The sequence below is a fragment of the Bos indicus x Bos taurus genome, chromosome 6 (genome assembly GCF_003369695.1).
Source record: "Bos indicus x Bos taurus breed Angus x Brahman F1 hybrid chromosome 6, Bos_hybrid_MaternalHap_v2.0, whole genome shotgun sequence".
Classification (NCBI taxonomy): Eukaryota; Metazoa; Chordata; class Mammalia; order Artiodactyla; family Bovidae; genus Bos; species Bos indicus x Bos taurus.
Genome location: NC_040081.1, coordinates 72,510,778 through 72,525,994, shown reverse-complemented (window position 1 = coordinate 72,525,994; position 15,217 = coordinate 72,510,778). Strand labels below are relative to the sequence as shown.

At 36.7% G+C, this 15,217-nt stretch overlaps 2 protein-coding genes across 2 annotated transcripts in view; one reads left to right on the top strand and one right to left on the bottom strand.

The window, feature by feature from the left end:
• IGFBP7 (insulin like growth factor binding protein 7) overlaps positions 1-6,705 on the top strand; it is a 77,833-nt gene extending 71,128 nt beyond the window's left edge. The window contains exons 3-5 of the mRNA XM_027544588.1: positions 3,923-4,039; positions 4,971-5,097; positions 6,444-6,705. Of these exons, the coding sequence (XP_027400389.1) occupies positions 3,923-4,039; positions 4,971-5,097; positions 6,444-6,463 (264 nt within the window). The 3' untranslated portion in view covers positions 6,464-6,705. The remainder of the gene's footprint in view (positions 1-3,922; positions 4,040-4,970; positions 5,098-6,443) is intronic.
• Positions 6,625-15,217, bottom strand: part of POLR2B (RNA polymerase II subunit B) — a 43,893-nt gene continuing 35,300 nt past the window's right edge. Inside the window, exons 18-25 of the mRNA XM_027544585.1 lie at positions 14,332-14,426; positions 13,045-13,295; positions 12,875-12,964; positions 12,296-12,403; positions 11,287-11,400; positions 10,716-10,876; positions 7,384-7,579; positions 6,625-6,871 (exon numbers count right to left, since the gene is read on the bottom strand). Of these exons, the coding sequence (XP_027400386.1) occupies positions 6,782-6,871; positions 7,384-7,579; positions 10,716-10,876; positions 11,287-11,400; positions 12,296-12,403; positions 12,875-12,964; positions 13,045-13,295; positions 14,332-14,426 (1,105 nt within the window). The 3' untranslated portion in view covers positions 6,625-6,781. The remainder of the gene's footprint in view (positions 6,872-7,383; positions 7,580-10,715; positions 10,877-11,286; positions 11,401-12,295; positions 12,404-12,874; positions 12,965-13,044; positions 13,296-14,331; positions 14,427-15,217) is intronic.

The following is a 15,217-nucleotide window of genomic DNA, read 5'->3' as shown; positions in this document are numbered from 1 at the left end:
GCTGAATCACAAATTAAAATTCTAGTTTTCTGAGGAAACTGCATACTGTGTTCCATAGTGGCTGCACCAGCTAACATTCTCACCAACAGTGTAGGAGGGTTCCCTTTTCTCCACATCCTCTCCAGCATTTGTTATTTGTAGAGTTTTTAATGATGGCCACTCTGACTGGTGTGAGGTGATACCTACCATTGTAGTTCTGATTTGCATTTCTCTAATAATTAGTAATGTTGAGTATCTTTTCATGTGCCTATTACCATTTGTATTTCTTTGGAGAAATGTCTATTTAGGTCTTACCACTTTTCGATTGAATTGGGGTTTTTTTTTGTTGTTGTTAAGTTGTACGAGCTGTTTGTATATATTTTAGTGTATGGGGAGAGGGTATATTCTAAATTCATTGATTTACGTGAGGCTATCCAACTTTCCCAGTACCACTTGTTGAGGAGACTGCTTTTCACATTGTGTATTTTTGCCTCCTTTGTCAAATAGTAACTAACCACGGGCGTGTGGGTTTATTTCTGTGCTGTTCCATTGATCCATGTCTGTTTTTGTGTCAGTATCATGCTGTTTTGATTACTGTAGCTTTGTAGTGTTGTCTGAAGCCTTGGAGGGTTATGCCTCCTGCTTTTTTCTTCAAGACTGCTTTGACAATTCTGGGTCTTTTATGGTTCCATATAAATTTGAGGATTACTTGTTCCAGTTCTGTGAAAAATAGGTAATTTTTCTGTCATGGGTAATATGATAGGGATTGCATTCAATCTGTAGATTGCTTTGAGTAGTATGGCCATTTTAACATTAAATTCTCCAGTCCAAGAACATGAGTTGAGTGAGTTAAAGTTGTTCAATCGTGTCTGACTCTTTTCCACCTCATGGACTATACAGCCCGCCAGGCTCCTCTGTCCATGGAGTTCTCCAGGCACGAATACTGGAATGGGTAACCATTCCCTTCTCCAGGGGATCTTTCCATGTCCTTGAACCATCTTCCGTTTTCTTTATTGTTGTACAGTTCTCAGAATATGTCTTTCACATCCTTGCCCAGGTTAATTTCTAAGGGTTTTATTTTGGGGGATGCAATTTTGAAAGGCATTTTTTTTTTTTTTGCATTCTCTTTCAGTATTTCATTGTTAATGTCAAGAAATGTAACTGATTTCTGTATGTTATTCTTGTATCCTGCTGAATTCATTTATCAGTGCTAGTAGTTTTCTGGAATTGTTAGGGTTTTCTATATACAGAATCATGCCATCTGAATATAATGACAATTTTACCGCTTCCATTTGGATTATCTTTTTTCTTGTCTGATTGCTGTGGTGTCAGATTACTTTCTAAATTCATTGTAGCAGTTCACCCTCCCCCTCCGCAATGTATGGGTATCATTTCCCTGCATACTCACCAGCACTGAATATTACCCCTTTTTAGTTTTTGTTAATGAGGAGTAGAAGTATCATTTCATTATTGCTTTTATTTCCTTGACTACATTGAAAATATTTTCATATTTAGATTTTCTTTTTATATGAGTTACCTGTTTGTAGCCTTTACTCTTTTTTCCACGGGGTTGATTCTTATTATCATTTTGTGGTTTTTTTGCACATTCGGGATAATGACCCTTTGTCATGTATTACAGATTCTTTTCCTAGACAACCATTTTGTCTTTTGTTTACAGTAGCTGTGGAGCTGAAAATTATTATAGTTATAGATTCTATTTCATCATAAAGTTCTGAAACTTCACCAGAAAGGCACAGCAAATATGTTCTAAGCTGCATAAAAGATCCCTGAAAGTCAGTGAATGCTTGAACATCAACCTGTAGGAATCAGACTAATGCATAATTCTGCAGTCATTGGCACTTTTTTCTTAGTTATTGCTTGTTACAGCTAAAATACAACTGGAGAGGGCTGAGATGACTTCCTGGGTCTCCCTCTCCTCTGGTTCTCCTCCTAGTTGAGTCTGTGGTGAGCAGTGACTTCTAGGCAGTTTTTTCTGCTGTACAAACCTCCAGTCCATACACATATGTAGAACTTTTGTCAGCCCAGCCTGCATCTTTTTCTCAAACTGAAAATGTGTTTATCAACAAGTTCCCCTTACATAAGTAATGTGGTAAAGGAGTTTGCTGTATAAAAATTTTCCATGTAAAAATTCTTTGTACTTCTTTCTGTATGTTTTCTACATGGTATAAAACATTTACAATATGTTAAATATGAGTTCTGTTGAATATACGTATTCATTTTCCAATCAAGTACTTAAAAGTTTCTTGGTACAGAGTGAGTCATTAATTGGCAGAGAACGCTATTTACTGAGAGCTACATGAGCTGAGGAGAATCAGCTCAGTTGCCAGGATTCACTATTTGATGCAGTAGTATTTTTCTGCTTTGGTCACATACAAAATCCTTAAAGAATTCTGAATATCAAGACTAGAGACATATTACTTTAACCACTGAATCAAATTAATACTTAAAACCATTATTTAAAACCATTTTTAAGTAACTGCTTCAAAATCTGCACTAGTATAAACCATTTATGCCAGCTACTTGGGGAAGAGAAGGGGAAAAGAAGCCTATTGAATTTATCTGCCTTTATAAAATTCATTTGAGAAAAATACAAAGATACCTAATTTTCTCTAATAGTGGCAAAATGGGGACTCTCAGGGGGAAAAAAGCAAACAGGTGAAAACCAGCCACTCCAGATCAGTAACGCCTAGGGTTTGTTTTTGTTTAATAGAGTAGGAGTTAGCCTAGATTCCACATGGTGTACAGAGTGCCAAGCCCGGTGTCATGAAGCAGAAAAAATAAAAGGGTGGTTCTGATGCTGAGACAACAGCTTAGTAACTGTGTGGTGGCAATGGGCTCACAAGTAAGAGAAGCAACTCTGATGTAAAGTGTCCAAAAAAATTAGATACTATGGTCTAACTCAAGATTTGCTTAATTATAAGAGGAAAGGAAAACTACCTATTTGAGAATGTAAATCCATCTTTCTAATTACAAAGGTTAATAGCACTAAACATCAACCTAACTCTTATAGATGGCCTGGGATGGAAATAAACATTGCCTCGTGTATTCTTAGATATGTATTTTTAAACCTACCGTTATCACAAGCCTTAAAATATTTATACTCTGTGTCTCAACAATTCTGCTTCTAGAAATTTATGCTAAATGCATATATATGGAGAGGTTATGGGTAAATTTTATTGTTTTGTGAATCTTTATATAATATTTTCAAAAGTTTATATAATGAACACGTATTAAAAGTTTGCCTTTTTAAATGAGGGGAGGAAAGTAGAAGTATTCACTAGTGGCCTCAAGCCAAGGAAACTGAGTTTTTTCTTCATCTTTCTGAACCTCATCATGACATGCACAGGTATACGCACCAAGTTTTGCTGTAAGAGAACAATGACAGCTTGTACTTGACAGGCATTTTTGCTCTCAGGCCTTTTAGTAAATCACTTGATGAACAAACCCTTAGCCCTCTGAACAAAGTGACGGTATTGGCTTTGGACTTATTTTCTATTGATGAGGCTGTTAGAGGAAGAGCTCCAGGAGTCGGGCTCTTACACAAGGTCCCAAGTATCAAACCTAAGGCAGTGACAGTTTGTCAAAATGGCATAGGGCACACAAGGCCCAACACTGACAAGCAGGATTTACAAGGGTGTGAATGAATGATGGTAGCCAGTGGCAGGGAAGTATGAGTTTATATTCCCCAAGCATGCAAAAAAATACATTAATTTTAAATATACAAGCTTAGAGGAAGGAGTAAAAGAGAATGTATATTCTACGTAAGTATTTAGGAGAGAGTAACATGGAAACTGCTAGGCTTAATCCAGCTGGAAATTCTCATGTATACCCTGTGCAATTCTAGAAATACTGACCACTTCCAAGTTGATGATTCAGTGCAGAGAACTCAGACTATTCCCCTGCCTCCCCGTTTTTTTTGCAGGTAAAAAGGGGTCACTATGGAGTTCAAAGAACAGAACTCTTGCCTGGTGACCGAGACAACCTGGCCATTCAGACCCGGGGTGGTCCAGAAAAGCATGAAGTTACTGGCTGGGTGCTGGTGAGTACCAAGAGCTGACAAATATTTCACTCTTAGAATTAAGACACAGCAAACCTGGTGAAGGTGCCTAATGTACTGCCAGGCTCAAAGTATTTGCCTGCTCTTCCACATCTCTATCGGAGAAGGCAATGGCACCCCACTCTAGTACTCTTGCCTGGAAAACCCCATGGACAGAGGAGCCTGGTAGGCTGCAGTCCATGGGGTCGCTAAGAGTTGGACACGACTGAGCGACTTCACTTTCATTCACTTTCATGCACTGGAGAAGGAAATGGCAACCCACTCCAGTGTTCTTGCCTGGAGAATCCCAGGGACAAGGGAGCCTGATGGGCTGCCGTCTATGGGGTCACACAGAGTCGGACACGACTGAAGTGACTTAGCAGCCACATCTCTTTAGAACAGTCTTACCACAGAGCAGCTGTTTCTCTTTCAGAGGAAACGTAAAAAAAAAAAAAAAAAAAAAAAACAGCTGGAATTTATTAGGATGTTTTGGAAACAACCAAATAAATGAGAACCAATTTTTGCCCCCTAGGTGTTCAAAGCAAAAGGGAACTAAATGACCCAAGCATTATTTTTATGTTATTACTTTATTTTACTTGACTTTTGATAACCATGGACATGCAAGGCTAGTGTCCCTAGATCTTAGATCACATACCTACACCAAGGTCTCCCTCAAACAAGGATATGTGCACCTAGCTTGTTTTTAACCTATGCAGTGATCTAAAGTCCATGGCTTTTTCTCAGAGAAAGAATCCTCCTGGCAGAGCACTTGATAGCTACATAATTACTCCTAGCACAGGACTAGTACTATTTCTAGCAGTATCTTTGCCATGAACCCTCTTGGTCATGTTAGGAAACATGAAATGACTTAATTGAGGCCACTGGAAAAAGATGACCACCACAGAGAAACTGAAGATCTTTTTTTCTTTCACAGGTATCTCCTCTTAGTAAGGAAGATGCCGGAGAATATGAGTGCCATGCATCCAATTCCCAAGGACAGGCTTCAGCATCAGCAAAAATTACAGTGGTTGATGCCTTACATGAAATACCAGTGAAAAAAGGTAGGTAATATATCTCATAAGCATTTAAAAATGACTAGAGCTTTTGTTTGGGCTTTCCTATGGCTCAGGCAGTAAAAAATCTGCCTGCAATGTGGGAGACCTGGGTTTGATCCCTGGGTTGGGAAGATCCCCTGGAGAAGGGAATAGCAACCCATTCCAGTATTCTTGCCTGGAGAATCTCATGGACAGAGGAGCCTGGTGGGCTACAGTCCATGCGGTCGCAAAAGAGTCAGACACAACTGAGCGGCTAACATTTGTTTACTTAGTGCTTCTGTTTAATAAAGCACAGAACCAAGTATAAAAGTATCAGACAGCTCTTAATGAAATTCTGTTGATGTTAGGAATCCACAAGGGAACGGCATTAAGTATGTAATCAAAATTTAGAGTGCATGGCTCCAAAAGAACATTCAGTGGTTGATGGAATGCTATTACTATGACTTAGATGCTTTTACTTTATCTTACATGTAAGAGTCAAAACTCAAACCTGATTAGAATGGTTTATATTTCCCATAACTTTCTATCTTCACTGCATTTTCCTTGATGATGTGACTATTATATTAAATTCCAATTTAAAAGGAAATGATTTGTAGACAATTCTGGTCCTTCACTTTGAGCTTTTATAAGAAAAAACCTGAAAGAGTATATTGGCAGGTATTCAATTCTGTTCTGCCTCCATCCACTTCACTGTCAAAATCTTCCTCTTAAGCACCCATCCTGGCGGTATGAGAGTCATGCTACTTTCCATTTATATAGTTCTGTTAGACTGATGTCTGAACTTGTTTTTTTCTTAAGCTAAAAATAAAAACAAAATTTATTGTGAGCATTTGTAAAAACCATTCTATTGTGTGGACCACTCAGCTGTGGTATGAAAGGAAGAAATATGAAGTAAAGATGTGTTTGGTCAGATTCTTTTCAGCCAAGATGTGTAAAGCCAAGTGACGGAACGAACAGCAGTAGCTCAGAGGCATGTGTTTGAGCCTCAGCTCTGCCACTGATTATTCCACTTTCAATTCTGAATAAGAACTGGAAGACAAAGGAAAGTTCCTTAGTCTCTCTCTAGCTTATCTTGCTCATCTAAGAAATGTGCTTCTCCCAGTTCTATAATAAGGTCCCTCTCTTACAGATGGACCAGTACAAAAAAATCACCTTCCACATCTAAAAATCATATACAGGTAGTTCAAATTCAAAGAGCACTCCCACCGCCCACCATATCAAGTTATCCTCACATTCTTTATCCCACATTTTAACATCTTCATTTATTGGGAAACACTACACTACCTCAAAATTAGAAAATAAAACCATATCCATATGTGTAACTAGTTTTTATCTTTTTTTTTTTTAAACAGGTGAAGGTGCTGAGCTGTAAACCTGCAGAATGTATTAGTCTGCATAGCTAAAAGTAGTCATGGGTAACTACAGCCTCCTGTTCTTGCCTAGTAACCAGTTTCTTTTCATCCAGTCCACTAACACTTTAGCTATATTCACTGATTTTACACAGTGAAATACGAAATTAAGATAACACACCAAGACTATCTACAAAAATTTATTGTCTATTTACAGAAGAAAAGCATGCGTATCATTAAAACAAATAAAATGTGTTTTCTCACAGCGCAGTACATTTTTGTTTAAAAAAATTTTTTTAAGCTGTATCACAGAAACAAGACACAAGGATTTTTTAAAAGAGCTAAACACTCATCATTCGAGGTGCAATACTCATGGACATGAGTTCCTGAAACAACAGTTTGCACGCATAAGGCATTCGAACCAAAGAGATCTGGGGAAGGAGAAAAAAGAGGTAATTAGCAAAGCTGTATTGAAGCAACCCCACTTCCCTACCCCAGGAAGAGTCACAGACTCGGCACTAGAGGCGATGAACAAACGAGTGGGCTGCTAACACTCATCCTATCACCTTGGCCTATGGTGGCTCTTTCTCCTAACAGGCTTTGGTATTTTACCCTTTTTGTCAGACTTAATTTATATTCACCCTTCTCCATGAAAAGTTTTTTTATAAAAAAACACACTCATTGTTTAAAATTCCTTGTACAAGACCTTATTATTTCCAAAAGATGAACAGCTTACAGAAATTACCACGCTAAAACTTAAATTAGTTTTTAGAAAAACAGAATTGATATCTTTTTCTTCATTTAAAACCAGGAATCTTACAGAAAAATGCTACCAAAATTGTGAAAACACCAATCTGTTCACCACACTAAATCTGCCTGGATGATGAGGCAAACATGGTTATATCCTGAATAGATAATAACTGCCAGGAATGTCTGTACATACCTGGGTTTTATTTCGGCAGCCCCTGCATTCGTATGTATGGGTCCTGGTGTTCGCAATTGCCATTATTCCACAAAGATTGCAAACGTGAACCTGATACGGATCTGACGCCTCAAACAACCTCTCCCTTAGAAACTGGGCTGCTCCATGCGCGATCTGACAGTCTCGTTCCATCTCTCCAAAACGCAAGCCACCATCACTATTACGGGAAGAAACAACAGGCTATTTCGTGCTGGTTTTCTATTATCAATACCACTTTGACTAATGGCAAGTATAAAAAGTAACATTAGTAAAGAATGGCGATGGCACCCCACTCCAGTACTCTTGCCTGGAGAACCCCATGGACGGAGGAGCCTGGTGGGCTGCAGTAAGAGTCAGACACAACTGAGTGACTTCACTTTCACTTTTCACTTTCTTGCATTGGAGAAGGAAATGGCAACCCACTCCAGTGTTCTTGCCTGGAGAATCCCAGGGATGGGGGAGCCTGGGGGGCTGCCGTCTATGGGGTCACACAGAGTCGGACACGACTGAAGCGACTTAGCAGTAAAGAATGAGAACTAGACTCCAATTTTTCTACTCTTGTCTTCTGTCAACATGGTTAGGAGGCTAAGAAGTCTACCAACTATTTGATGTGCACTAGAAGGTCCCCAAACAGAGTAAACACATTAATTTCTTAAGTATAGCATATACTTTTTCAAATAAAATACAATGACGTAGTACAGAATAAAATCTTGTAACATTATCATTTAACTTATTCGAATTCATCTGTATGCTAAAAATGTAATAATAAAAGTTAATCTAAATAAAGTAGCTTCTCCACGAGTGAGACTCCCAAGCAATCAAACCTGAAACAATAAATGCACATTGGCACAAGTAATGGAAAGAACAGGTGAATCAGTCACAGGTTTCCCCAGCTTAGTAAGTGAAATGAAATGCATTGTTCTGATAGGCAGGCAAGTAGATGGTAATGGCTTCCTTAATATTCTTCTATATAAAAGATAAAGAATGGTTTCATGGGAATATACACACACACACACACACGTATATATATATATATATATATATATATATATATTAATAAAATACATATGATTAAAGAGCTTCTAATGATATTACCAAAAACAAAACACTTGGTCAGCTTTAGAGGATTCTAAGTAACAGACCCATTATTTTGAAAACTGGTAAATAAAAGCAAAGAATCAAGCATTTATCATGTCTTTTACTATATGAACTATGTCACCAGGTAACCAGATGATGAAACAAAATTTCTCTCTATGAAAGTATTCCAGCTAATAAATGAAGGAATGATAAAATTAGAATCTCATCAGTCTGCAATCCCTATTTAATTAAAGGTTTTAGGTAATGAACATTAATGATCATTAATAGCTACTGAAGTCACAAAAGAAAAACAACCAGATATGGAAAGTATACAACTTTGAATACTGCCTTTTAAGTATTACTATTGAAGAACACAAACCCTTTACCTCATCAAGGCTCTAAATCCAATTAGCTATTTACAAGAAATAGGCACACACAGCCCAGGAATGCAATCAACAAAAATCCAGACTGTGAGAGGGAATTCCCTGGCAGTCCAGTGGTTAGGACTCAGCGCTTTCATTGCTGGCGCCTAGGTTCAACCTCTGGTTGGAGAACTAAGATCCCACAATTCAAAAAATCCAGTCTGTGAGAAACCCTCCATGACAAACAATCCAACAAATAAAGTGCAAGGAAAAAAAGTTAAAGGGTAACCCATAGATTAAGGAAAAAATACTTGAGACATATCAATCAACTACAAACCATGGGCCTATATTTGTATCCTAATTGAAACCAACAAACGTTTTTTAAAAACTATGCAACTGTCAAGAAAATCTAAACACTAGATATTTAATAATATTAAGGAGGTACGGTGATTGCTTTTATAACTTTCCTATCTTCTAAAGCAGGTGTTCTGAGAGTGTGGTCTGTGGACTCTTAAGGGTGAAAACTGTTTTTATAATAATACTAATGACACATTTGTTTCTTTCACTGTGTTGACATTTGCACTGACAGTTGCAAAAGTAACTGAATAAACTGCTGGAACCTGAACACATCAGGTGGGTAGAACCATACTTTACTAGCAATCATATTCTCCAGTGTATCTGAAGGGTGAGAAAACCAGTTTTATATAAAGAATGTCATTAATGAAGCAGTAAAAAAAATGATTAGTTTTATTCAACTTTGATGCCTGAGTACACAGTTTTTAACAGTCTGATAAAATGAGTTCTCATAAGGCACTTTAGTTGTATACTAAAGATGGTGGCCTTGAAGTGCTTGCACAATTCTGAACTAGTCACTTTTATCATGAAATATCTTTTATACCTGAAAAAACAGCTGACACCAATCATGTTAATTTGCCAACATTAGCACCAACTATGTTAATTCAGCCTTAAGATATTTGGCAGACATTTTTTTCACTCAAGGAAAACAATTTTAAATATTTGTTGTAAATGATTAAAAAGCAGAGTTTCAATGAAAGAGAATTTTAGAAAAAGAAAACCTCTATCCAACACTCTAAGCTTGATAACTTCCCAATACTTAAAAACTTTCTGATGACATGGTGGTGATATTCACAAATGTGAAATTTTTTTTTTTTTTGATATAATGAAATGTGTCAACATGTAAAAATCTACACAACTCAATGAAAATATTTTCCAAATAACCAATTATGAGACTATGAAACTACATAAGTATAAAAGATACACTCAAAGTATAAGACAGGCCAATGGATTTCAATATAAAAGATTCATTTAAGTGGTTCCAGATTCTACATCACAACTAACCTTTCAGAAAGGACAACTTGTCACTCTAGTGCAGCATCAAAAAAAAAAAAAAAAATTCAGTCACCTGAAAATTACTAAAATATTTTTCCCTTTCAGCCATAAATCTGTGTGAGGTCACATAGTTAATTATAAAAAATGAAATCCTGCAATGGATTAAATGCAGAAGCAAACACAAGAATCAAGAATCCAGCTATCTTCTCACGAACCAGTTCATTAAGAAGATTTGCAAAAAGAAAAAAAAAAAGATTTGCAAAAAGATAAACCAATGTCACTTATCACTAAATTTATCCAGAAAATATTTTTCACTTAAAATGTTATTTATGTTAATATATAATGAATTTGTTACTGTTATTTTTTAAACCAAGTAATAAATATTTTAAACCTTTCTCGGTTTTAATTTCTAACATGATAAATATCAAAAGATACCAACTCCCACACAAAAGCCTTTTAGGATCCTGGACTCAAGAAATATGAGAACAATTCTTTTATATAAGATCGATGATGCAGCTCTCTTACCGAGATCTACCCTCCATCGGCTGTCTATTTAGAATCTGAATAGGTCCCCGAGCACGAGAATGAATCTTATCATCCACCATATGCTTCAAACGCTGGTAGTAAGTAGGGCCAATAAAAATCTGTGATGTGATTTTTCGACCAGTGAATCCATTGTATAAGACCTGAAACAAGCAGATTTTTAAGTACAGACTTAAAAATTACTAAACAAGTTCAAAGAATATATGTACATATACTATACAATTCCATTTCTATACAAATCAAAACAGACTAAAATAATCTATGCTGTAAAAGGAGTAATTGCCTTGGGGTGGGGGTATGAAGGTAGTGACTGGAAGGAGACACGAGACAGCATCAGGCATAAAAGGATTCTGATCATTTTCTTTAAGGTCTGGGTGCCAGTCACACCTGTGTTCACTTGGTGAAAATTTATCAACCTGAGCATTTATGATTTATGTATATATCTGAAGTATGTGGTATACTTCAATGAAAGATTTATTTTTTTAAGAATGAAATAACACACATGCAAAAAAGGAATATACTTAACAAATAACCAGTGTAAAAGCAAACATACCTCATTTCCTCTGAGATGGTAGCCATAATCAGATAAAAGATTAGAAATCTTCTGCACATTAACAGCATCATTGAATGGAGTGGCATCACCAATTTCACCCTTGTTAGCTGATACCTTTAAAAAGAAAACTAATGTTTAAAAGGTTGCTTCCTTCTGTCTCTCTTTAGAAGTCTATGTTAATACAAATACAGTCAGTTTAAAAAAAAAAAACACCTTTTTAAGAAAGGGAAGATTGGGGTCATGGAATTGGGGTCACCATGGTAAGGAGCATTCCAGCTCACTTCTACTCCTGGCTTCTGGATATCTTTGAATATGTCCCATTAACACTGTCACTGACTCACCTACTTGGTTGTTGCAAGAATTGAATTAAAATTGTACAAGAATGCAAAAAAAAAAAGGGGGGGGAAGATTTTGAACTTAAGGTTACAAATTAACTTAAATATCTATGTTATGGAAAGCTGTAACATAGGGTTCATTTTATTAGCATCTTACATAAAATAGAACAAACTACCTTTTAAGTCTTCAAATAGGAAGCTCTCTGTGAGACCACATACAAAAAGAATGAGACTCTCAAATATTTCCTGATTCAAGGAAGATGACATTTTAATCCTTAAAACCAAGCCATCCATGTGTTAAGCTGTAGCTACTCTACCTTAATAAGATCCTTAAAAATAGAAAACCTCCACTGAAAGACACATGCATAGCTAATATTACAGCTATAAAACCATTAGGTTCACAATGAACTAACCACCACTTACAGAAAAAAACCAATCAAAAGAATAACCATATATTCAAAGACTGGATATAGTAAATTTTGCAAGAATTTTTAGTCGTAACTTTGCAAATTTTTGCAAAAAGACAGACAGACATAATCAAACCAATTAAAAGCAGGAAAGTAAGTGTCACACTGGCTTTTTCCACAGTACCCTGGCTCAGAATGAGAGAAATCACCTAACACTTTGGAAGAAACATCAATTTGAGACCTATATCTGTAAAGAAAATCTCTTACCTTCCCTTGAAGACATTCAATCAAGTGACCAATGGTCATACGAGAGGGGATGGCATGGGGATTTATGATGATATCAGGGGTGATACCTTCACAGGTGAAAGGCATATCCTATAAAGGAATTTTTAAAAAGACACTTGAAAAACTTAAATCTCTTAGCTACAGAACTAGAACTGATTCCCCTTCATCTGAACTTTTCTATGTCCTAAACTCTGTTCAACATAGTACGCATGCTAAGTTGCTTCAGTCGTGTCTGACTCTTTACGACTCTATGGACTGTAGCCTGCCAGGGTCCTCTGCCCATGGGACTCTCCAAGCAGGAATACTGAAGTGGGTTGCCATGCCCTCCTCCGGGGGATCTTCCCAACCCAGGGATCGAACCTGCAGCTCTTATGTCTCCTGCAGTGGCAGGCAGGTTCTTTACCACTAGCACCTGGGAAGCCCTCAATATAGATGTTCACCTACTTATTCAGCACTACAACTGAAAGTCAAGCCTTTACTGCCTCTGGGCTCTTAAGTTAAAGCACATTTTAATAAAATGATCAATAAAACTGTGAGTCAGAGGTGATGAAAGATACCTACCTCCTGTCTATACTGAATACCACAAGTACCCTTTTGACCATGTCGACTAGCAAATTTGTCTCCAATCTGTGGAATTCTAACAGAGCGTACCTAAATTCACACAAAAATAACTTAGTTAGGTCATTCTGGTTTACTTTCTATAAACAACAATATGACAAAGCTATACTTACCCTTATTTTACAAAATTTATATCCTTCTTGGTTGAGAGTTACCATAACCTGATCCACAATGCCCGTCTCACTAGTCCTGAGAAAAGTGCTACAGTCTCTCTTTGTATAGCGTCTATTAGTGCCCTCCAATTCATCTTCATTTTCAGGCAAGGTGACTGTTTTGCCTATAATAACATCATCTCCTGATACACGAACTCCAGGAGCTATCAAACCATCATCATCCAGCTTGTCATAAATAGCATGTCTCATACCTGAGAAGAAAGAGAATTTTCTGAAATGGTAATACCATAAAGAAAAGTATTTAAAATGTCACATAATCCCTCTCTCAAAAAGATTAAAAAGCAAATATATACATCCCTTTTAACCAAAGAGAAGTTCACAGGAATATCTAACACATGTTACAGTAACATGCCCTTAAAAGGCACTGGACTGAGTACTGGAAAATCAAGATTCTCCATTTGCTAAGTGACTTTGGATAAATGTGTTGCCATCTTTTGCTCCCTATATTACATGAGAAAGAGTTATCTATGTCCTCTATACAAAATCTCCCACAGAAAACTTGAAATCTAAACTGTAACCTTAACTCCACTGAAAATCAGTTCACTACTACACAGAAGCACCCACAGGAAATGTGAGTACAAAAACGTGTTACTTCATGCAATACTGTTAGAAGCCAAAACTGTAGCAGATATTCCCCCAGGACATCCCATCCATCCCAAAAGCTGTATATAGCTTTTAAATGTCTGTAAAAACAGTAACTAGAAAATAAATCTGAGTTTTTCAGAAGAAACAAAGTTGTAGACATTCTCTCACTATTTATCTGCTAAATATATACATATACTGTGGCCAGACAAACACTATGGTCACATCAGAATGTGAAGAGGGGAGGAAGTTCCCATGAAAATACGTAAACTAAGGGACAGGACACAGTACAAGTGAGAATGAGGCTGGGTGTGTCCCATGCAATTATATGGCCTCTCTTCTTTCCTAAATCCTTTCCTCAATGCAGAATAGAAGAACAGACCTAACAGAATAAAAGGATAGAAGAATAGACCTAACAGAATAAAAGGATAGAAGAACAGACCTAGCAGAATAGAAGGACTATAGTAAGCCCACTCCAGCTGTAAAGACTTCAGGCAAATATATCTATTTCCTTAAATATAAGCTCTAAGAATGACTAGCAAACATACTCCCACACTGCATAAAGGAGGGTGGGAAGACAAAACCCAGAAAAACTAATCAGGAGTTAACTTTGAATTCCATAATTTCACTGTCAGTATCACTTACCCTGGCAAGTTTCACGTGTAGGCTTCTCAAAAACTTCTTCTTGATCAAACCCTTTTTTAGATTCCTGTTCCTTGTATGATCGATAGAAAACAGACCTAAAAATACAGGGTTCTAAAGTGAACTTTATTTTCCTTTAATAATACAACTTAGAACATACCAATAATTTTTACTTAGTTGATATCTGGTAATTTTAACCACGGCAATTAAACTATGAATCTAGGACAGGAGTTAACTGTATGAAGGGTCAAACTTAAGTCCTAAGAGCTATTACACAGGTCACCCATGTAACATTTGATACTTAACACAGCTTGAACTATGAGAACAGGAATACTAAGTCCAACCCTCGACCAAAATAAGAATCCCTCCCATAATAGCCCTCAGAGATGGTCACCCAGGATCTGCCCCAGTGCTTCTACTGAGAAATTTATGATATTAAGCTATAATGTCCAACTCTGGTCTGATATCCTCTGACAACTATACAGAAAAAATCTATCCTCTCTTCTAAATTCTCAGTTTTTTAACCAATTTTCACATGCCATGGATTTGTGATTTAATGTTCGACAATCAAACTGAATAACAGAAAATAAGACTGAAAAAGAAAAATACTATAATTTTAACAGTAGTTATTTAAGGGTCCTAAAACTTTAAGGTTTATCTTTACTTTTTAGAGCTGATTTCACCATTTTAACCCCTATACAGGCAACCATACAACAACCTATGTCTGACAGGTATCCACAAAGTTTTATGAATGGAGACAGATTACCTATCTTAACAGAAAAATTTCTCTGCTGTCAGATCAACATTTCTTCTTGCCTAACATTCAAAAAATTTGGACACACACGTCACACCTTTTTTTTTCTTTCTGGCTGTACCATGTGATACGTGG